General features: G+C 39.5%; 1 protein-coding gene across 2 annotated transcripts; it reads left to right on the top strand.

Annotated features, from left to right (window-relative positions):
* Positions 1-84: 84 nt before the first annotated feature.
* Positions 85-25,018, top strand: wdr59 (WD repeat domain 59). 2 transcript variants are annotated; one of them, XM_028476515.1, is made up of 27 exons: positions 85-160; positions 2,351-2,400; positions 2,735-2,870; positions 3,011-3,096; positions 4,756-4,836; positions 4,935-4,972; positions 5,063-5,151; positions 6,374-6,490; positions 6,700-6,777; positions 7,651-7,807; positions 8,904-8,983; positions 9,062-9,191; positions 9,986-10,110; positions 10,883-11,047; positions 12,206-12,301; positions 12,369-12,473; positions 12,537-12,658; positions 13,526-13,679; positions 14,715-14,771; positions 15,939-16,072; positions 16,146-16,227; positions 17,396-17,508; positions 18,482-18,638; positions 19,091-19,166; positions 22,977-23,094; positions 23,158-23,300; positions 24,644-25,018. In XM_028476515.1, exons 1-27 carry the CDS (start codon positions 107-109, stop codon positions 24,877-24,879), a joined length of 2,979 nt encoding a protein of 992 aa, XP_028332316.1. In that variant the 5' UTR covers positions 85-106; the 3' UTR covers positions 24,880-25,018. The 2 variants fall into 2 exon arrangements, with proteins under 2 accessions (XP_028332316.1, XP_028332324.1); XM_028476523.1 differs by lacking the exon at positions 14,715-14,771.
* Positions 25,019-25,130: the final 112 nt, after the last annotated feature.

Below are 25,130 nucleotides of genomic sequence, written 5' to 3' on the forward strand. Positions count from 1 at the left end.
CTTCAATACATTTATAGTGAAACTATAACATTTTCAGTTTCCTACGGCCATGAATATACTCTGACGTCATGTGGATCACGTGTTTTTTGTTGACAGTGGAGCAGACATGGCGGCTCGCTGGAGCAGCGAGAATGTGGTGGTGGAGTTTAGAGACGCTCAGGTGAGTTTTTATCTGCTCAAGAAGACTTTCAGGTGTGAAGAAAGTGGTTAAGAACGGGAAATAATTTCAGGACACGTCACCAAAACTCTCTTTCCACAGTTTGTGTAGAAGAACTGCGGTTTAATCCGAAGAACGAGACACAATAACCCATTATTAGCTTCTATTATTCGCTGCAAAAACATTAAAAAATAAAAAAATACAGCAGCTGTAGTTCAAGCCGCAGAAACGTAATCAAGATTTATGTAAGCCTAACAAAAAAATAGTCGTAATTTAATTGTGATTAAAAAAACAAAAACAAATGGCTGCTCAACATAATTGTAATTGAACATGGATATAAGACGTAATTGTAACTGAAAAATATAATTGACCCCAACCCTGGCTCCCACCATATGAATACATACTTCCGACGGGCACTGTAATAGTTGATTAAAAGTTGCAAATTAGAGTGGCCAAAAACGAACAAAAAAAGTGGCAAGTTTTTAATATTGGAACAATTAATTTAAACTGGCAAATAATGACTGCTGTCAAGTGAGCCGGCGATCGGTACAGAAACGTAAAGTGAGTCGGCGTTTTGTTTTTTTGGGCGCATTTTTTATCACCTTTACGGTAAACAACAAGCGAGTCCGTGCGCCCTTCAAAATAAAAGCCCAGATAGCTCGATATATATCCAAGTACGTAAAATCAATGTCTTGATAGGTTGGCAAATAGTTTCAATGGATATTAATAAGACACATTGTCCTTGACTGTTATTGTAAATATGGGACAATTTTACTGTATACATTTGGAGTAAAATATTGTCAAACTATGAACAGGTGACATAATGCAATCGTCTTTTTCCGGTTTTAAACTTAACATAAAACCAATGTTTTCATAGGTTTGCAGATAATTTCAATAGATTTTAATACTAGACATGGTCCTTTAGTGTAATTGTGAATATGGTACAATTTTACTGTATTTATTTGGAGTAAAATATTGTCAAACTATGAACTGATGACATAATGAAATTGTATTTTTCCTGTTTTAAAATGAACATAAAATCTTCAGTAAATTTCAATACTAGACATGTTTCTTGATTGTCATTCTAAATATGGTACAATTTTGTGCGACCGTGACTCAGTGGGTCGTCCAGGAAAAGTACCATTTCATTATGCCATCTGAGCCAAGTTTAACAATATTTTACTTCAAATGTATACAATAAAATTGTACCACATTTACAATTACACGAAAGGAACATGTCTAGTATTGATATGCACTGAAATTATCAACAAACCTATCAAGACATTGATTTTATGTTTATTTTAAAACAGGAAAAAGACAATTGCAATATGTAATCTGTTCATAGTTTGACAATATTTTTAAATAAATACATTTATACAGTAAATTTGTCCCATAGTTAATATTAACAATAATAATGGCTTGGAGTTATATACCGCTTTTTTCAAGGAGACTCAAAGCGTGTTACTGTAACCATTATTCATTCACACCAGTCACTCACATCAGTCATAATAACATTAAAGGACCATGTGTAGTATTAACATCCTTTGAAAATATTTGCTATTATTTTTTGTACTTAGATATCTATCTAGCTGGGTTTTTATTTTGAAGGGCACACCGACTTGCTTGTTGTTTACCGTAAAGGTGGTAAAAAATGCGCGGTAAAAAACAAACACCGGCTCACTTGACAGTAGTGTAAATAAGGGGCATGACAAATCGTGAATGTGGTTAAATTAGTAAAAAAAAAAAAAAAAAACATGAAATACGGTGAAAAGAGGTTAAAAGTGCCAATAATGATTCAACATATGTGACATTAGGTGGGAAAATTGGTGGAAAGGGTTTATAGATGCCAAAATTGTCTTGAAAGTGGAAAAAATGTGCAAATAAGGCATTGAAATTTGATAGAGAAGTGGGTTAAAATATGGCAAGTTTGGTGTAGTTGAAAAAAGGGTAAAAATAAGCAAAAATGGGCTCAAATTGTTAAAAAAATATATATATATTTGGAGTTTCTTAAAGGCATCTGACGACCCTCTCCCAGTGTCTCGTGACCCCAAATGGGGTCTTGACCCTAAGGTTGAGAACCGCTGCACTAGAGAATAGATGACTGATACCTCAGCAGAGACGCTTCAGTGAAAATGGACCTATGAGTTTCCTGATCATCATCTCATGAACTAAAATCCTATCCTTTGTTTTCAGGCCACGGCCATGTCTGTGGACTGTCTGGGTGCTCACGCTGTGCTTTCTGGGTAAGTCCAGGGTTATTTAACGCACCATTGAAGCTAAAATCACTGAAAGAAGTTTGCTCATAACTGAGGACACCGTCACACAACAGCACGACTCTCTGAAACCATGAAATGTAAACAGTTACAAACAAACTATTTGACAGCTTGATCAAACATTATGATCCAAATTGTCACTTAAGTAAGTTTAGTGTCAGAATTTAGCTTTACATTGGATTCATGGAATTAAAAAGTGGGAAAATAGGCTCTAAGTACAGAGTCAAATTTAACAAGGCTTTTAGGATTCAATATCTGAGTTAGGTCTTGACATTGGGATGTTACATTTCCGCATGTCCACTAGGCGGCGCTTTCTCTACATGGTGAACCTGGAATCTCCGTCTGAGCCTCCGAGAAAAATCAGCCGTCAGAGTAAATGGGACGTTGGCACCGTACAGTGGAACCCTCACTGCTCAGAGGCTCATGTTTTCGCCGCGTCTGTGAGTTTGATTTCCAGCAGACACAATGACATGCACGTAACACAGGAAAAATGGACAAAATCAAATGGAAATGACAGAAAAAGCACCAAAAAAGTAGATTTTAACCAAGGATTTGTGTTTCTTCTGTGTTTTTGTGTCAGAGTAACCAGCGTGTGGATCTGTACTCGTGGAGAAACGGCTGTGGACAAACTCAAACTTCCCTGCAGGGACACACTCGGGTCATCAGGTGTGTTCACTCTTAGAGCTAGTAGTTTAGTTCAATGCTTCTCAAAGTGTGGGGCGAGCCCCCCTGGTGAGGAATGGATGTACGACAGGAGGACATTTTCAATTTCATGCCAATTTTCTTAAAAACCTTTCTTCATTGACTCATTGACTTAAAAATATAATTTTCTTTTTTGTTTTTTTTGTTTTCTTAATCTTTTTATCGCAGATTGCAAACAACGTTATGTTCTTATCTGTATTTTTAACTACTGCACTTTTACTTTTTTGTTTTTATGCTGGTGATTAGTTTATAATGTTATTTGTTCCCTGATAGTTCATTAAGTTTGAAAATGTGTTTTTTCTCAGGAATATTAGCGGGGGCAATGGGGACAGGTGGGGCTTTAAAGTTCACCTTTGTGGGGAAGACTCAAAAAAGCTTGAGAACCACTGGTTTAGGTTACGTTAGTCAGCATCAGTCATTTTTACCTTTACTTATTTTTTTAATTAAACCTTTGTTGGTTTGTTTTCACTTCCCACAGAATTATTACTTCTGATTCTCTCATTTACGATCATGTCTCTATTAACACAAACTTAAAATTTACCCTCTGAACGGATGAAATTAGTCCTAATTAGTCTTAAATAATTCCAATTAAATAGGTTTGTTAGTAAGGGTGGGACGATATACCGATAAAATACTAAATGTTGCGTTGATGGGATGGATACGGTATTTTGAACGTCAAAAAGAATAAAAATGTAGTTCTATTTATTGATATCATCAAATGAATAGATTAACATGTTTTGTCTTCAAACTACTGCAGATTCCTGACGATAAATCTTGTGATGTTTCAATATTGCGAGAACCTGTTGTGCGAAATCTTGTCCCACCCTAGTGAGCCACCTAAGACCTTGTTGAACTACCTCACTCCTTAATGCATTTTAACTTGGAGGTTGATTTTATTTTATTTCCTTTAAACATACTAGGCACTTTTAGTGATGTGTGTGGTCACTTTTATTTTTTCTTTAAAGAATAACTTCACTCAGAATCAGAATCTGTTGTAGAAGCAAAAGTTAAAGTTTTTTGAAAAATGTAATTTGACAGTTTGATAAACATACCACTTGTTTTTGATATTTGTACTTGAATTACAGTTATTTACCAATTACTTTTTCTCACAAATAAAGAAATAAATTGTATTTTATACCATTTTGCACTTGTAAAGGTGAAATTTGTCATTGATATTGCAATGTGTATTGTGTTGTTTAGTATCGCAATATATCATATTGTGCCATGCAAAGTGTGAATCGTATTGTCAGATTGATAACAATGCACACCCCTAGTAGTAAATTATCCAATATCTTTAATATATGACTCATTCAAACAGAATGTGCACTTCAATGTCACTGTGAGGCGTTCAGGAACCTACTGTAAGGGTTTCTTGTCAGCCTGCACTGGTACTATAGCAATATTTGTTGTTTATGAGCTCAAAAAAAGAACTGGTGATGCATTCAGAGATAAATTAATTCTTTGTAAACTCTGTGAAATACTGTACATCTGTTAGAGTCCAGGGAGTTACTGAGGTTTTGAAAACTCTTGCAGACTAAAAGAATATGCAGATTTATGTCACTTTTGTAACTTCCTTAAGTTGTGTTGCGTTTACTGACTCACACATCCCAATGTTGTTCTCAGTGATCTGGACTGGTCCTGGTTTGAACCTGAGCTACTGGTGACCAGCTCCGTGGACACCTACATCTACATCTGGGACACCAGGTCAGCATTGAAACGCACAGCATGAGCACAAGATAACAGAACACACACACACGTTGGATGTGGTCCTAAAACTTCTGAACCCTGTTTTTTTCCTGCAGGGACACACGGAAACCCACGGTGGCGCTCTCTGCGGTTGGTGAGTGGTTAAAACGTCACTAATGGAGCGTTTGCTTCACTTTTTCCATCGCTCCCATTGGATGCTCACTGGTTCTGGTTTCCCCTGCAGCTGGAGCGTCACAGGTGAAGTGGAACAAGAGGAACCAGAACCTGCTGGCATCCAGCCACGATGGAGACGTTCGGATCTGGGACAGAAGGGTGAGTGCTTTAGCACAGTTATCACATGCAGGCTGATCAACAACATCACACTATGGTTTTCATGACTGTGTTTTTGTAGCCGGGAGGTTTTTTCCTGGTCTTATACTTTACTCTCCTTTAGAGAATAAAGAGAATTCAGTTCAAAATCTGCTTTTTCCCCTCACCTCTCCTTTTGTTGTTTTTACCTGTGAAAAGCGCACCATAAATAAAGTTTACTTACTTACTTACTGTGCAGTTGTGTAGTCCATTACCTGCAGCAGGCAATGCACTTAATGAAGTAATTCATTGTCATTTGTTTACTGTAGGACTTATTATTACCAAAGGGCCTCATTGGCGGCCCAGTTTGTTACCCCTGATCTATGGAATATAAACATGAGTATCAAAACCCAGACAAATGCAAATATTGTGATTATTGTGCCAATGTGAGTGTGAGTGGCCATATTTATATGAATTTTCAGAATTTCAGAATAAAAATTAACTCCTCTTTAAACTGACCTTGTGAACACTTAATTCCGAATGAAAATGGCCTTTCCCAATTAAACTTAAATCCTAACTAAGTGACTGGTTTTTTCTGATTTTAATTCTGAATGGAAAATGTCCTTGATCTTGTATACATTTAATTCTGCTTTAAATGAGTTTTGTTTGTTCTGCACATGCTCAGCAAATGAAATGGGGTACATCGGGGGACCCTGAACCAGGACACAGAGCTTCACTATTGACGTGCGGATCGTCTGAAAATTCTCTTTCCACTCAATGTCCTTTATAGTGGAGATAGAGCAGCCATTGCACTAACCGCTGGCTTTGATTGGGCAAAGTACGGTCTTTTATTTCCCTTCTCTTCCTCAACTGACCAAAATGAAACAGTATGTTATTGTCGAGCTGCTGCTTCAAAACTACAATGAAAATAAAAATGAAAACAGTTGTTATTATGTGGTCTTCTATGTTTTAGCCAAAAAGAATAGGTTTGTTGCGTGTTTTTTCCCCGATAGACGTGATGCGTCACGTTCACCCTTGTCCAATCAGAACTCTTCCCAACCCCTAGACCTACAGCAGAATTGAAGAAAGACAAATAAACCTGTTTTTTATGTAAACCTCAATTCGGAAGTACTATTTCTATGTAAACACGGAGCAGAACACTTTAATTACCATTAATAATGAAACTGTGGCTAGTGTTGTTGTTGTAGTAATGACATGACTTGTGTGTCTTTGTGTGTGTGAGCAGAAGCCGAACACAGCCGCCGAGTATGTGGCCGCTCACCTCTCCAAGATCCATGGGCTGGACTGGCATCCGGACAACGAGTTCATCGTAGCCACGTCAAGTCAGGACAACTCAGTGAGGGTGAGGAGAGCCACTGGTCCAGAATGTATCTGTATTAATATATTACTCCATTTTTATTTAGACTCTTCTTTCTGTTAGATTTATTGTTTTTTGTAACTGTTGAGATGCTTTGACACTCAAATGTCCTCCTTTGGGGATCCATTAAGTAAGTGTGTGTGTACGTGTGTGTGTGCGTGTGTACGTGCTTGTGTGTGCGTGTGTGTGTGTAGTTTTGGGATTACAGACAGCCCAGGAAGTACCTGAACATTCTGTCATGTCAGGTTCCTGTGTGGAAAGCTCGTTACACGGTGAGTCACTGAGATCAGACTCCAGGGTTGGGGTCAATTATAATTGTAATCACGTAATTGATAATAAATTACAATCATGATGTAATTATAATTGTAATCGCAATTGAAACCAATATGTTGCTGTTGTAATCATACTTGAATTGTAATTGAGTTCAGATAATGGACTTTGCAATTGTAATTGGAAAGAAAATTATTATATAAAAACATTCATTTACAATGTAATTAAACGCAGACCTGTGGAACCATGTGACAGTTCTATGGCTTACAATAGGCCTATGTAGTTAATAATTATTAAATGTGTTTCATATCAAGTTTACCTGTCATTTCTCGAGAGTATAATTTTACCGTTTAAAAAAATAAAGGGCTCTACTGAGAGAAAAAAGGCTCAGACGCCCACACCAAAAACATTAATACCAATATTTTTATTGATTAGGAAGCCTATCAAGGTAACCAAGAGATGGAAAACAAATTAGACGATAGATGTTTTTTTTTTGTGTATTTTACTGCTGATACAAAACATGGGTCAAACTGACCCGTTATCATAAGAGATGCTAACAGAAAGCTAACACAAGAGGAAGGTTACATTTTGTGGGCTTATTTATTAAAAGCTCAGTAAATAAATTAATAAAATAATAAAATAATCATTGTAACTTTAATTGTAATTGGAAAAAATGCTGTTTAAAGTAATCGAAATTGAGTAAATGTCATTTAAAAATGTAATTGATCCCAACCTTGTCAGACACAACTTTTTAATTCATTTTTAGTTTTTGATTCTGATATAGTTTTTATCTTTTTGTATCCAGTGTCTCATTTTTTGGTAATTTTATTGAGTGTAGTTATAATGTGAATGTGCGTGTGTGTGTGCGCGCGCAGCCCTTCTCTCACGGCCTGGTGACAGTGATGGTTCCTCAGCTGAGGAGGGAGAACAGCCTCCTGCTGTGGAACACGTTGGACCTCAACAGTCCAGTTCACGCCTTTGTGGGCCACGACGACGTGGTGCTGGAGTTCCAGTGGAGGCCCCAGAAAGAAGGTGAGCACTGAGCGTGTGAGCTGTGATGTCATCATGTAGGTAAACTCAAGTGTGAAATTAGATGAGAGAAAGTCTTCAGTCCCAGTTTATCATTCAGCACAAGGACGATTGATTCATCGATGGTCAGTGATTGTTTAAAGCAGTGACATCTTTTTATACTTGGAGATTATCTATTCATCTTCAGAGTGTGATCAGGGTTCAAAGTGAGGAAGAGGTGCTGTTATAGAGCAGACCAGCTTTAATCACAGGGGCCACTGATCTGAGGGCCACATTATCAACATTTTAGAAGAATGACCAATCTGAAAATTAGTACAGGAGAGAACACAGGGTTTTTAGAGTCAATTTGTTTATTTTTGTCATTGTGTTAGTTTTTAGTGTCACTTTGTGTGTTTTGCAGTAATTTGGTGGGTTTTGTTGTAATTTTTATGCGTTTGTGTTATATTTATTTATTTTCCCCCAAAGTCATTTGTTTTTTTTTAATGCAATTTTTTAGTTTTTTTTTTTAGGTCATTATGTGTTTTTGATGTCTTTTTTTTGTGCTTTGGAGTCAATTTGTATGTTTTTGTGGAGTCATCTTGTGTGTGTTTTAAGCTTTTTTTTTGGTATTTTTGGAATCATTTTTTGGTTTTGGAGTCATTCTTTGTGTTTTTAGAATACTTTTGTGAATTCAAATCATTTTATCTTTTATGGACATGGTCATTTTGTGTGTTTTGTTGTCAGTTTTGTGTTTTTATTATCAGTTGGTTTATTTTTGTTTTCATTTTTTTAGCTCACTGTTTTCGTTGTCATCTTGTGTGTTTTTGGGGTCATTTCTTGTATTTTGGAGTGTATTCGCAAGTAATTTTATGGATTTTTCAGGTCATTTTGTGTGTTTTTGTGTGATTTTATGTTTTTTGGGAGTGATTTTGTGTAATTTTTAAGCTATTTTTTGTATTTTGGAATAATTTTGTAAGGTTTTGGTGCCATTCTACATGTTTTTATAATCATTTTGTGTATTCGAATCCTTTTATCTTTAATAGTCATTTTGTGTGTTTTTGTGTATTTATTTTGCATACTTGTGTTCCACTGATCACTTTGTTTGATTATTTGTGCGTAGGCTCAAAGGACTTCCAGCTGGTCACCTGGTCTCGGGATCAGACCCTGAGGATCTGGCGGGTCGACCCTCAGCTGCAGAAGGTTTGTTAGCAGCGACACTCCTGTGGGCTGTGAGGCCTCTGATTGGCTGCGTCACCCTCTCCTCTCCTGCCTTTGCAGCTGTGTGTCAGCGATGTGTTAGAGGACCTGATGGAGGGAATGTCCATCAACGTGGAGTCAGAGAAGACTCTGCCTTCACAGGAGCCCGAGGGCCAACCAGGGGTGGTGCCCAGTGCAGACAGTCTGCAGGGTGAGGAACATCACAAACTGATGCGTCACATCAAACATAGTGTGAATATTTCTTAAATCTGCACTAAAAACATGGATGGAATTAAACGTGGACGTTTGCGTCTGGCCTTTTAGAGAAATATCCATTGTAAATAGGTTTTTACATAGTTTTACTAGAATTTTTGCATTTCCTGAAGAAAAGTGAGGATGCAGCTGCTGACCTGCGTCGCAGTACGATGCATGACGGCGTTCAGAAGAACAATCCATCCATTTTCCAACCCGCTTGCTCAAAACAGCATTGGCATAGACATTAGCTTAGAATTAGCACTAGCATTAGCTTAGCATTAGCATTAACCTAGAATTTACATTAGCTTAGCGTTAGCATTGGCCTAGCCTTAACCTAGCATTAGCATTAGCCTAGCATTTACTTTAGCTTAGCTTTAGCATTGGCCTAGCCATAGTCCAACATTAGCATTAGCCTAGCATTTACGTTTGCTTAGCGTTAGCCTAGATTTAGCTGTACATTAGCATTTGCATTATCCTAGCATAATTTTAGCATTAATATTAGATTAGCATAAACACAAGCTAAGGATTAATTTAGCATTAACACTAATCTAGCATTAGCCTAGCCATTTAACCCTCGGTGGAAAACATGCAGAACATATGACGAAAGTTAAAGAAGATTGAAAATTAATACAAATAAATAAGTAAATAAATGAGCTATATTAATGAACAAAGAGCCTGTTTCAGTTCCCTCAGTGAGCTTCTCCTGCTGTTTTGCTGGAAACAGAGGTGACTCTTCCCTCTCTTATTTAGTGTTATCAGATCAGGACGGTTCGTCCACAGCCCGTCAGGATTCAGCCGAAGGTTCCAGTCTCGCTCAGACGCTACAGCAGGAGTTTTCTCTGGTAAACCTGCAGATCAGAAACGTCAACGTGGAGGTGAGATATCACATATTTGAGGTTATATTTGTAAATACTGAGCTGTAGTTAAAAAATAAGCACATCTTTCTGTGCATTTATTTCACCCCCTGAATCTTCTATACAGCATTGTTAGAAACCAGCCCAGAAAATCAGAGTTGTTGCACGTTTAGTTTGAAAACAAAAGCCCATAGAGAGAAATCACACCCATGAACACTGTACCTCAACTTATGGGTCGGGACCCAAAACTGGCCTTGTTTTCAGGTCATTTCAGGTTGGTGCAGAAAGAAAGAAAAAAGGTCACTGCATACTTTTATTGAAATAAATAATTGATGTGACAGAGTGTGGTTTATTCACACTTGTAGAAGGCATCATTTTGTACACAAGATTTTGTTGAGTTAATTCCTAATTTTTTTTGATTAGTTTTTTTTTTGTTAGATTTTTTATTTAGTTCTTCATTTTAAAAAATTCAGCTTGGAGATAAAATCAGCTGCTTACCCTGAATGTTTTATCTCATGAGCATCACCAAATGTTAGAAATTAGGGTTCAATCATTAGAATTACATTTTTTTGCACATAATATTCTCGATTAGAGTATGTTGGGTTTAAACAGCAGCGTCTTTTCATCAACTAAATACAAGTTTCTGTTTTTATGGAGTCGAGGCTTATTAATAAAAGGAGATGATGTACTGTATCTCAAAGCCACAGATTGAGAATCTCTGCCCTTGATTCCAGGAAGTTCCCATATTCATTTATATATATTTATACATAAAAACTTTGTGCGTTTCCTGCAGATGGATGCCATGAACCACAGCTGCGAGGTCTCCGCTCACTTTGGTAGCCATCAGGTCCACCTGGTGGTCAAGTTTCCCACCCAGTACCCCAACAATGCAGCGCCCACCTTTCAATTCGTCTCCCCGACAACCATCCCATCCGTCATGAAGACAAAGATCCACAAGGTACCTGAACGCATCACAGCAATCTCATTTTGTAAATAAGTGGAATGAAACAGCATTTCCATCATCATTTCAACTGAAAAATAACATAAAACCAAATATTTCAAGGCTTTATTTTTTTTATAATTTTCCACTCTCTCTCTCTGTCTCTCTCCGTCAAGTATCCCCTGTAGTGCTATCGTGTACCCCTAGGGCTACACATACCCCTATTAGAGAAACACCTTTGTAAATCAAATACACAAATTCAATAAAACTTCCCTTAAAAATTCTGACGGCATCCATTTTAGGTATAAATACGCCTGAGTCCTCCGAGGACCGCCCCCACCTCCTGGAGACACCTCAGACCTTTTGTCACCACCCACCGCTCCACAGCAGAGCCCTTCCCTCTCCTATGTTCTCTTCCTTAGTTCAGCCCACAGCACCCACCTCCGCAGATTTAGCTTTTCATTTACTTTTTTTTAAATACTTTTGTAAGAAACCCATGGCTTATGTTGTCTGTACTCATTAATGTACGCATTAAAATAAAAAATGAAAATGAAATAAAAATGTTAATAACACTCGTACCCCTCCCCCGCTTTCAGCTCCGTCAAAACTGCTGCACTCAGCAAACAGCTGATAGATACCTGTGTGTCAATCGGTCTACTCTGCTCATCGTAGCAGCTGAAAGTGGATTTATAAGTACACATACACAATGTGATCCCTATTCTGGACTATAGCGCCAGCAGCACAAATAAGCATGTGTGTGTGTGTGTTTGTGTTTTTGTGTGTCGGTGACACACCCTAACCCTATCCGTCCGTACGTTAGCGGACCCTAACCCTAACCCTCACTTTGATAAACATTCTAATGTATTGTAGCGATGTAAAAATGTAAAAAGTATCCAAATACAGCGCACAGAAAAACAGAAGTAAACATCCATGCGTGTTTGTATGAGTACTGAAGGGGGCGTGTTCCTGGGCGTGTCAGACAAGCTTGGAGTTTCTCTTTAATTTGGCCCCGGTAAGTTGCAGCTGCGTGCAACTTATTCATGTTATTCATGTTAGGTTTTGACCAAACACCTGCACAGATATGTCATTCAGACCACAGGGAACTGTTTTAAAAGGTGAAAATTTTTCATAATATGTCCCCTTTAAACTAAAACGAGTTTGCTGCTCCTGGTGTAGACCCTCAGAGACACATCCCTGCAGAAGGTGAAGAGGAACCAGAACTGTTTGGAGCCGTGCGTCCGTCAGCTGGTGGCCTGTTTGGAGTCGGACATGGTGAGAAACCACATCCTGATCCACAAACTCCAGGTCTGTGCGCATTATGTTTGGTGTCCTTTCACAGACGCAGGAGGACAGTCCAGCCTCAGGGACCTTCATCCTGTCCAACCCGGTGGCTCCGGGCCTGCAGGCGTTCCCTCGAGTCACCAACACCTACGGCTCCTACCAGGTATCGCATGTTTGCTCCGATCCAACAGGAACAACTTCTCATCAATTTCACTGGCACGTTTAGGACGCCAACATCCCGTTCCCTCGCACTTCTGGCGCTCGTTTCTGCGGCACTGGCTGTCTGGTTTACTTTACTCGACCAATCACAATGCACCGCTCGGCCCCGCCTACAGAGCCCACACCCAGGTAACACTCACACACCAGGGTTGGGATCAGTTATAATTGTAATCGTGTAATTGGTAATCCATTAAAAATGTAATTGAGTTCAGATAATTTAATTTGTAATTGTCATTAAAAATGTTATAAAACTGTCAATTATAATTTAATTAAACGCAAAACTGGGAAACCATGCTACAGTTCTATTGCTTACACATATGTAGTTAACAATTATTAAAATATGTTTCACATCAAGTTTACCTGTCAGTTATCTTAAGGATCATTTTACTATTGAAGAAAATTTTTAATCCAGGGCTATACTGACAGAAAAAAGGCTCAGACATCCACAGCAAAAATATTAATAACATGATTTTCATGGATAAGAAAGCGTAACAAGGTAATCAAGAGATGAAAAACAAATTAGATGATAGATGATATTTTTTTAGTGTATTTTACAGCTGATTTAAGAGCTGACCTCATACTGACCTCATAGGAGATGCTAACAGAAGGCTTACACAAGAGGAATGTCACGTTTTATAGGGTTATTATTACAGGCTCCTTAATTGTGATTAATTGAATTTATACTTTAGTAATTGCGAATGTAATTGCAATTGATTCCTGGGGGAAAATAATAATTGTAATTTTTATTGCAAATGGAAAAAATAGCGGTCAGTATAATCATAATTGAGTTGTAATTGAACATGGATAATTAGAGATGTAACTATAATTGTAAAAAGTAATTTACCCCAACTCTGTCACACACAAACACGCATGCACACAAAAAAAGCATGTTGCTATGGTTGCTAGAGTGTTACCTGGTTTTGTGCGTGTGTGCGCGTTCGCATGCGTGCATGTTTATGTGTGCGTTGATGTGTGAGTGTGTGTGTGTGTGTCCAGGTCACTGTCAGCTTTGTCGGCCTATCACAGTGGAGTGCTGACGCCGATGAAGATGCGTTCAGAGTCTCAGGGAGCTCTACGCTTGTATAGCGGCAGCCCCACCCGCTCAGATAAAGACACTGTATCCATCTCATCCTTCTACTACAAGGAGAGGGTGAGACACACACACCCACACACACACACACTAAGCTGGATAAAACCATTCATGTTTGATTGAAGTATCTAACCTTGGGCTTTTCTAGCGAGGCTGATGTCAAATGACAAGCCCTTGACATTGCATGGTTTCAGCGGAGCTATGGGCTCTTTGATTCTGTGTCAAAAGTTTTAACCTGGTGTTTTTCAACCTTGGGTTCATGACTCCATGTGGGGTAACCAGGAATTAAAATGGGGTTACCTGAATTGAAATTTTTAAATTTTTGTTTTTTATTTGAATTTTATATTTACATTTTTCATTTTTAATTTGAATTTTACATTCACGTTTTTAATTTTTTTATTATTAATTCTTAATTTTACATTTTTTATTTGCAATTTAAGTTTATGTTTTTATTTTATTTTCCATCCATTAATTTTCGGACCTGCTTGCTCCTTTTATCATGGTCACGGATATTATTATTATTATTATTATTATTATTATTATTATTATTATTATTATTATTATTATAATTATTATTATTATTATTATTATTATTATTATTATTAATAATAATAATAATGATAAATTGTTATTCTTTACCACACACAATCTCAAACAAAAGTATTCTCTACTTTCATGTTCTCAAATATAACTAATCGTGTGCATCCTGGTTACTCTTTATTTGTAACACACATGATCTAAAATATCTCTGGGGTTGCCAGAAGTTTGTAGTATAAAAATGGGGTCATGACCCAAAAAAGGTTGGGAACCACTGTGTTAACCATTAAATGGACAGTCCGGTGTGACTCGGGACGTGTCCAAATACCTACTTTTCCTCCATTGGTGGCGTGTGTGTGTGTCTGTGTGTGTGCGTGTGTGTGTGAGGGTGGGTGTGTGGATAGAGCAGGGCATCACCATGGCGATGGAAATTGAGGAAGAAGCAGCTGACCCTGCTTTTCTGTTCTCTCGTCTCGATCTCTGTTTTTTTTCCTCTGGCCAATCTCTGCCCTCCTTACTGCTGTGGGCCACACCTCCTCCTACCGCTTCTCCAATCAGGAGCTCCCAATCTCTGTTCGCCGACGCTGGTCTGTGCAAACGGTCCATGATTGGACGGTACTGAGCTCTCTCTCTCTCGCTGTCTGTGCGATAGTTTTTTGCTCCGCCTCTGATGCTGCGTCGTGTCCTATTGTTCGCCTGCATGTCTCTGATTGGCTACACTAACAAACAGGCTAACAGAGTCACATGACTCTAAGATGAAGGTCGTAGCTGCGTCATGATTCCTGCTCAGTCTGTTGTTTTTCGTCCACTGAAGTTTCAACCATGTGCAGGAGACGTGCTGGTCACAGGACCTGAGGGGAGCATTGCTTTAACACTCCAGTAACTAGGCGCTAACTAGGCGCTAACTGGGCTGTAACTGGGCACTAACTAGGCGCTAACTGGGCTGTAACTGGGCACTAACTAGGCGCTAACTGGGCTGTAACTGGGCACTAACTGGGCGCTAACGAGGCAGCCAGAAGCTTCAGCTCTCACTAACATGTAATACCTGTGAGTAATCAAAGACGGTTGGAGGTAATCCTGCTCCTCATGTCTGATAAACCACAAGCTAACTGTGAGTTCACACTGCGACGCTGCGCAGGCGGTCACTCAGAAAGCAAACGCACACTGAAGCCTGCAGGGAAACCCATTGACGGTTTTCCGCCTTGTCTGAAGGACAAGGAGGTGATGGAGAGCACGGGGACTGTCTGTATGTTTCCTTTCTGTTAGCGTTAGGACGGCACAGCTGTGATGGATCGTAAAATGTCAAGGTTTCATTTATTCAGACAACTTTTTGCAGGAAATGTACTTTGATCTCATAACATGTTTCGACTACTAACACAAACACTGGAGACCGTCGGGCTGACAGGGGGCGTGGCCAGCCTGAAAGTACTCTCAAGTTGGCCATGCCCAAAAATTACTCATAAGGACACATGATAGCAATCAGTAGATGCCTCCGAGGAAGACTGACATTCAGCAGTTGAAACATGTCAGGAGATCAAAGTAAATTTCCTGAACAAAGTTGTCTGAATGAATGAAACCTTGACATATTCTTTAAAAAAAGAAGACAAAATGAACTAAATTATCTGCTCAGTTTGAGTCGCAGTGTGAACACGCCTCTGTAACCACTTTTAATCAGGTGGTGCTTTGTCTCCTCTGGCTGGCTGTTTGTCTGTCTGTCTGTGTCTGTCTGTGTCTGTTTGTCTGTGTCTGTCTGTCACTGTTTGTCTGTCTTCTTTCTGTCAGAAATCGCGGCGTTTTAAGACGAAGCGAGAGGGCACAGACTATGCCAACCGTCCAATCAAACTAGCGGGGAAGGTCATCATTCAGGACATCTCATGCCTGCTGCCCGTCCACAAGAGCCTGGGGGAGAGCTACATGTGAGACACACACACACACACACACACACATGGATGTGATCTGTGAGACTCTTGTCTTTTGGTTATTTTTCAGCCTGAACATGAATGACATTCAGGACACGTGTAAGAAGAACGCGGCGGCGGCACGCGCAGTCGGACGCAGAGATGTTGCAAAGGTTTGCATCATCCTCTCATCCTCTCGTCTTCATTTACTACTTTACAGTGTTTGGTTAATTCTGCTTCACAAGGATGGGAAGAGACAAGCCCAAAATCAATGTCATAATAATGAACACTAGAACCAGTTGTAACGTTTATGACGCCTACTGGTTGAAACCAGGGCCGTTTGAACATCCCTGCTGTATCACCAAAATGTCAGATTTAAATGATATTTCTCCCCAAACTCTCTATGATGTGACGACAACATATGTGAACGCTGATTGGCTGAAATCTCCAAAATGGCAACGCCCACAAATAAAGGGATGTTTGAGGCTAAAGGTTGATATAATTGACTCCAAAGACATTTAGTAACAAAATGTTTTTTTCACCTTCAAACTAATCATCTAAAGGGGATTCATGTGATGGGTTCCATTTTGTTTTTAAAACTGAAGCAAATCCAGTTGTTTTAACAACCCATAAAGACCACATAAAACACAGTAAAACATCAACTAAACGCCATCATTAATAGTATAGATCATATGTTTGTTTGTTTTATTTAGATCCCAATTAGCTATACTGCAAAAGCAGCAGCTATTCTTCCTGGGGTCTACATCACAGACTATATATGCATGACATTTGTGAAGCTCAACAAACACTAGATAAGATGTACAAATAACATTCACACAGGAAAGAAAATATAACCAAAATAAAACACAATAACCAAAGCATACATAATACACAACAACATTAATCGAAATACAAACAGCATAGAAATACAAAATCTAAACCAAACTAATAATTGATTAAAAACACAATATGTAATTTATTAATATAATAACTTTAATTCTTGAGTTAATATAAATAACCTAACTCTTTTAGAAAAATTAATGGTATACTTGCTTGAAATCAAAAAGATGTAAAACTCCAGGCCCACGGGTCAAATCTGGCCCATCAGGATAATTTCAGAAATAAATTAAATGAACTACATTGTCTTCAGTTGATTATTACTTGTTAAAATGATCTAGGTTTAATTCTATTGCCAGAATGTAAGAAAGGAACGTGTTCGCTGAAGGGGTGAGCATTTTAACCGGTGATTGAAATATGAAAACTTTGATAATTTGTGGGTAAAAATCTGAAAAATCACATCAAACGAATTGAAAGAGTTCGTGTGTGCATGTGCGTGTGTAGGTTTGGGCTCTGGCGTCTGCAGCTACTGCTGAAGACTTGAGTCCAGACCCAGACCCGGACACAGAGACTCCCTGGGCGAGACACCCGTTTGGACGTCACCTGCTGGAAACCCTGTGAGCTCCACTGTTCCTGCACTGCAATTACATGAAAGCAGATTTCACAACCAGTCCACATGTGTCAAACTCCGACCACTGAGAGCATCAAATTCAGCGTGCTCAAGAAAGTAAAAAAATATTGAAAAAACCTTAAATTTAGTTGTAGATATCTCAGCCAATCCAAATACAAAAATTCAATTCAAATCAACAATATTTGCAGAGCTCGGTTTTCCAGTTCTTATATCGCAGTCATTTTTTTTTTTTTTTATCTCAAATTGTTGAAAGATCTTCCTCAAAATACTCCAAGAAATTTCCCTAAAATTCCCAAATCAGGCAAATTTAAGTGAATATCCTGCAGGGACTGATATACTCACATACTTTATCATCATTCATACGTGGAAGTGCAAACCAGGGCAGGTTCAAAGGGCCCATGTTATGCTAAATCAACTTTTCTGTGCTTTAAACATCATAAAGTGCTATTAGGGCGTCATACACATGCCCAAAGTGTTTTTTCATTGATTCCCTCAATTGTTAGTTAGAGGGTGATTTGCTCCTTTCTTACTGCAGGGCGAGCCCAAACACCTCGCTCCAATTTGATGATGCGTTCTCACTTTGATGACGAATTTGACGCGACACTGAGCTGGAGAAGCCACGCCTCCAGGTTGCTCTCTGCCGTGATTGACATGTAAACAGACAATGAACTTCAAATATTATGTTTTTGGGGTTCTTGGAACAAATGGAGATGGGGTGAAAATAGCATGACATGGGACCTTTAATGTTGAAATTGCTTGTTTTCCCGCCTAAAATTTGTGGCCTACTTAAGCACAATCTACTCCGTATTTGGCCCCTTGATTAAAATGAGTTTGACACTCCTGATCTAGACTAGGCTGGGCGCTGAACAATAAAAACATTTCAGTGTGTCAAAGTGCAGCTTTTATCCACAAATGCAAAATCAATAATCTACTTTGCGTGTGTGTGTGTCCGTCCTCAGTCTGGATCACTACAGTCACATGAGCGACGTCCAGACTCTGGCCATGATGTGCAGCGTCTTCAGAGCTCAGGCTCCGCCCCCTGACAGCTACTCGCAGTACGGACATCACCAGCAGCCCCGCCCCTCAGGATTTCCCTCCTCCCATCGTTCTCGATACGTGAGTCTCCCGCATGCACAGATAGCGTAGCGTCATGTGACCTGAGGTCAGCTGATTCCTTCACAAGCTCTCAATAACATAAATATTGTGGGGTCGCCTGGAAATTTGTTAAAAATAATTATTGATCATTATGTTGTTAAATTTTCCTTTATTATTCTTTTTCAAATTAAAACACATGTATAAGAATGCAGTATAAAGAAAAGAAGAAAGAGAAAAAACAAGGTAAACAGTGTAAAAATATCTTCGTGCACTAATCCTGGTTACTCTGTATTTGTAACACAGTATTACAAACGTTATCAAAAAGGAATAGAAAAAACACGGGTTGGGAACCACTGTCTTGAAATGTCCTTGCAACAAAAAAATAAAATGTATTTTTATTTATGTATTTATTCCTAACAAGTGTTTTTCTTCTATCATGTGACCTGATCTTGCACTTCCCGTCATCTCTTCAGTCCAGCTACACGTCCGGCTCCATCACATCTGGCTCCTCCACCACCTCCGACTCCACCCCCACACCCTGGAGCTTAGGTGAGACATAGCGCCCCCTGCAGGGAGCTGTGTGGGCAAGTATACAGTACTTCATTCCAGTATTAAAGTAGGATTTTTAAGTATCCGAACATTAACATTTCAACAATTTTCTGACAAATCCATCCAGATTTGTAAAAAAAAGAAAAAGCCAACTGCTGTAGAAGCTGCGTTGCCAGGTTTGACCGGATGTGACAAAAAGGATGTGGTTCAGGGGCATTTTTAGCAGATCGATAGCTGTGTTGGAAATGGTACAATCTGTTCTATACATCTCAAACTCAATGAGTATATACTGTCTACTATGTACTATGAGTATGATTAGGAGGATGACTGTTCCCACTGAAGAAAACTTTGAAGTTTTGGCAAAAACCTGAAACACACCGAGGCTAAATATCCCCATTAGTACTCCACTTTTGAAAATTCTGAAAGCATTTTAATGAGAATGTGACCAAGTAAAATATCAACATGTGCTCATTAAGGGGTATATTCTCCCATCTGGACTTCAGCGCTTTTTTTACGCGCCTGCAGTTACGCACTTCTCTCCTACGCGTATTCTCCGGTCCAGGCTGCTGACACGCCCACCGCGCGTAAGGAGCCAAAAAGCGCGATTGTGTGAATTAAGGCGGGCTGAAAGAAAGGAGGCTGTGATGTAATTTTTTTGGGCTGTCTAGAAATTACGGAACATGGAGTTTTCCCAACACTTGTAAATGTCATTGAAAATGATAAAGTTCACTTTTAATTTGAAACGCCTTCATTGATAAACAATGTAACAGATTGATTTGATCAGATCATTGATGATTGAGGTGTCTTTGGCCCTTCCTGTAGAGGGAGTCAGTGTACTTCCCCCAGTCCAGTTTATTGACAATCACCACTTTCAGGTATTTGTACTCCTCCACAATGTCCACACTGACCCCCTGGATGGAGACAGGGCTGACTGGCCTCTTGGTTCTCCTCAGGTCCACAATCAGCTCCTTGGTCTTTGTCACATTGAGCTGTCGATGGTTCAGCTCACTCCATGTGACAAAGCTGTCCACAGCAGCCCTGTACTCCACCTCGTCCCCCTCCCTGATACATGCAACCACTGCAGAGTCGTCCGAGAACTTCTGCAGATGACAGGTCTCAGTGAAGTAGCTGAAGTCTGTGGTGTCGGTGGTGAAGAGGAAGGGAGAGAGGACAGTCCCTTGAAGTGTCCCAGAGTTGCTGACCACTTTGTCAAACACACAGTGTTGCAGGAGTACATACTGTGGAATGCCAGTCAAGTAATCCACAATCCAGGACACAATGGAGGAGTCCACCTGTATCACTGTTAGCTTCTCACCCAGTAGAGCCAGACAGATGGTGGTAAAAGCACTGGAAAAGTCAAAGAACATGACTCTCAAAGTGCTCGCCAGCTTGTCCAGGTGAACGTACACACGGTTGAGCAGGAAGGTGATGGCGTCCTCAACTCCAACCTTGGGCTGGTAGGAGATCTGTAGCGAGTCCAGGTGTGGTCTAATACAGTGATTCTCAACTGGTGGGTCACAGACCTGTACTGGGTGGGTTGCAGACAGTTGGTCACAAATAAATTAATACTTAATATCTCTCATGTTGGACTTGTCTTTTATTTTGAAAGAAACTTTTCTTTTGACAGTCATGCTGTGAAATGCATGTTACACAGGAAAATTTATAGATTTATGTTTTTAAAAAGATTATATATGTGTGTTTTCAACAGCGATTTTAGAAAAAATAAATTTGCTTGGTTGAATTCTAAAAAAAAAAACAGGGTCACAATTTAATGACCGTGGTAAAATGTGGGTCCCAGGCTGAGATCTGTTGAGAACCCCTGGTCTAATAGATGGTCGGAGCTTCTCCAGGGTCTGCATGATGTGTGAGGTCAACGCAATCAGTTTGTAGTCCTTGGAGCCACTGGGTTGTGGCGTCTTTGGAACAGGAACCAGGCAGGATGTTTTCCACAGCACAGGGACCTTCTGCAGACTCAGGCTCATGGTGAAGATGTGCTGGAATATTCCACAGAGCTGGGGAGCACATGCCTTTAGTACTCCGTACATGGTCATACATGCCAATCAGTCGCTTTTTGGCGAAATTTGCCATTTTGAACTCAAAATAGGTGATTTATGTGAATCGTATAGATCCGATTAATTTTTTCTTGGGGGGCTGTTTGCTGCTCTGTGTACGCTGGAGATTAGATCCATTCCACACATATCTACCATACACAAACAAATGTAATTTCTACATTTGACTCTGCCGCGGACTAATATGTGTACAGACCTGCTTGTTGGGACAAGTCACAGAAGTGGACTAGACCAGTTTCACTTGACTGGCAAAACACGCAGACGCTTATCAGGTATGTAGGGCCCTATACCTTTCACGTTAAGGAATCATTTAATCAACCAATAAAAATGTATCCCACTGAGTGACATAATGTGAATGAAACAGCGTAGTCATGAAGGGACCATTCATTCACTCCCCCATCCCGCACCAATCCCACTTCAGAGCTAAACATGTCGAATTGGCCACCAGCAACACTGACTAAACTGCTAAAAAAAAAACTATGCAACTCATCACGCACTCCTAAATATGCAGCCGAGCCGTTCCAGCTGAACTTTAGTGTGTGTGAAGCTCCACTCGTTTAATATGATCAACATCTCATCAGTGCTACAGAAGATCTGTGGGAACAAATTGTGTGTTGTTGTGGACGAGACTAATGCCAGGGATTGTAGAGTCTGAAATATCGTAAGTTCATGATAGCTTCTAATATTCTGGCCCCTAGTGGTGAAGTAACTGATGCATCTTGTGTCTATATTTGTCTAATCATTTGGAATATTATCAGGATAATTTAAATTAGGTTGGTTTAAATTACCGTACTTTTCGGACTAAAAGGTGCACTTAAAATCCTTTAATTTTCTCAAAAATCGACAGTGCGCCTTATGTATGAAATTAATATGTCAAAATGTTTTAGTACAACTTTGGTAAACTATGAAGCTGCAGTGCTTGATGGATTTTTGGCACTTTAGGGCTACCGTAGTCAGACGCCTCGTGGAGTGATATGTACCAGTACTGTGCTTCAACATACTGAACTGAAAAAGTGAGTGTATTGTTCTGTATTTTATGTGTTAAACCTGAACAATGTTGAGAGTTATTGTTAATGAGTTGAATAAAGTTTGACTTATCAGACTATTTTGTTTCGCTTAATGCGTCTTAATAATAACAAACCGGTGCGCCTTATAGTCTGGTGCGCCTTGTCTATGAAAATAGACCCAATCAGACCCATTCATTGATAGTGCGCCTTATAATCCGGTGCGCCTTATAGTCCGAAAAATAAGGTAAGCTGATCATAACTTAGTAAACCAGATTCAGTAAACTATAGATCCCTGAGAGGACATTAAGGCTGTTCTCGTTCATACAACTTTATATGACATAAATGATTAAAAAGGAGCAGTAAGAATAATCCATGTCCATACAATCTATAGCTACCTTGTAATAGGAGTTTACACATGGTTTTGTGTTAGGTACTTTTACTTTAACATCACAATTCTTCATGTATATATTTAAATTTTTCACAAACTATAACTTGAGTGACGTGAATACATGTGGTTTTTTTTTTTTTTTGCTTGAAGGAAATAGTGTATTTTGCCTTATTGAACTCAAGATTGACTATGTGTTCAAGATTGCTTAATTTGTGTTAAAATCAAAACATTTCTTTCCCACAATGGATTTTTTCACCTTTTTCATGCCTTCGATGTTTGCATGTCTGCATGTTTTCTTTAAACAGACATTGTTACAAATGTCAACAGTCGTATGTTTTAAACTTAGGAAACTCAGAACACCACACACCGTGGGGGGAGTCCTCACCTGACGACTACCGCCTAGGGAACCAAAGCTACTCGGACCCTCGGGAGCGTGAGCGGGAGCAGCACGACATGAACAAGCGGTGAGGAAGCTCCTCCCCTTGAATGATGCCTTCCCAGATTTTATGATACCATTCCCCCTGCAGGCTGCTGGACCCGGCCAACAGGCTGCAGTTTGACGACTTTAAGAAGTGTTACGGAGAGATCCTGTATCGCTGGGGCCTGAGGGACAAACGGGCCGATGTGCTGAAGTTCGCTTCCTGTCCGCCCGAACCACACAAAGGCATCGGTACGTTTACAGGCCTCTGATTGGTCTGGAGGAGGAGATTATGAAATGTGTTAAAATATTTTAAATACAGTATGTTTCAGATAAACTTTTCCTACTACCTTTAACTTAACTTCATCATTTTACTGGAAGAAAAAAAAGGCTCAGACGCCCACACCAAAAATATTAATACCTATATTTTCATTGATTAGGAAGCCTACAAGGTAATCAGGAGATGCGAAACAAATTGGATGATAGATAATCATTTCTAGTGTATTTTACAGCTGATTTAAGACATGGGTTAAAACTGACCCGTTATCATGTGAGTTGCTAACAGAAAGCTAACACAAGAGGATGGTTAAGTTTTATGGGGTTACTTAAAGGTTCACTAATTGTGATCAATTGTAATTGAACTTTAGTAATTGAGAACGTATTTGTAATTGAGTTTCAGGGGGAAAAATAGTTGTAATTTTAATTGCAATTGGAAAAAATGCCATTGAGTTGTAATTGAACATGGATAATTGAAGATGTAATTTAGTCTCTCTTTACTGGCTCCCGATTCATTTTAGAATTGATTTTAGATTGATTGTTTTTAAGGCATTACATGGGTTGGCACCCTCTTATCTTTCTAATCTTTCAATGGTGCACACTCCTTCCCTTTCACTGAAGTCTGCTGACCAGCTGCTCCTGATTGTTCTAAGGTCTAGACTGAAACCAAGGGGAGATTGGGCCTTCTCTGTAGTTGCTCCTAGACTTTGGAACAGCCTAACCCTTCTTGCAGAACCTCCCGCCACAAAAATGTGAAAGGGGGATATAGGTTTGTGCTCCGTCCGTCCGAGTTAAAGGGGACAGCTTTTTTCAAAAACTGATCACCAAATTCGGTGTGTGGCTTCAGGGTATCAATACCTTTCGAAAATTCGAAAACGAGAAGTGCGGAGTTATTGCTCGTTCCGTTTTTCTTTACTCTGTTCGAGGTATCTTCAAACGGGACAGCTTTTCTTAGAAATCGTTTAAGATAGGATAACCAAATTCGGTGTTTGGCTTCAGGGTAACAATACCTTGATGGAGTTCGAAAATGAGAAGTGTACAATTATTTCTTCAAAGGGGACATCTTTTCTAAGAAAACTTTTAAGATAGTAATTTTATATTCTGATGTGATAATTATTTCTATTACTGTACATCTAAGTTACATTTAGGAAAATGTTGTGAATTATAATGAGAACCAATCTGGCGAGGGATGTTGACGACTGAGTTCTTGTTAGTTTTGTATTTTTATTTATTTTATCTCACTTTGGTCGACGGCTGTTGTTTTTAAATGTCCCCTATAAGTAATTGTAAACTACCCCAACCCTGGTGTGTGTTGACAGAGTTCGGCGTGTACTGCTGCCACTGTCGCAGTCAGGCTCGAGGCACTCAGTGTGCCGTGTGCAAACGTCTCACCTTCCAGTGCGCCGTGTGTCACGTGGCCGTCAGAGGCTCGTCCAACTTCTGCCTGAGCTGTGGACACGGAGGACACACCAGTCACATGAAGGAGTGGTTCCGACAGCAGGAGGAGTGTCCAGCAGGCTGCGGCTGTCACTGTCTGCTGCAGAGCACTTTCTAACACACACTGTTACAGACTGTAGATGCTCTCCGCACACAGTTTGAGGGTCTGTACCAAGAAGGCAAACTGAACCACGTCATCATGAGGAATCTAGATTTTATTTTGCACATAAGAAGACAAAATAAAGATTTTAATAAAACTCTGAGGTCCCCTGCTCTCTGTGTTTGCTCATAGGAACATCTTTGATGGAGGGCTGAAGTTTACCCAGCGGAACGTTGAGCAGCCTTCAGTAGCAGGATGGGTTCTCCGTA

The sequence above is a fragment of the Gouania willdenowi genome, chromosome 3, assembly GCF_900634775.1.
Source record: "Gouania willdenowi chromosome 3, fGouWil2.1, whole genome shotgun sequence".
Classification (NCBI taxonomy): domain Eukaryota; kingdom Metazoa; phylum Chordata; class Actinopteri; order Blenniiformes; family Gobiesocidae; genus Gouania; species Gouania willdenowi.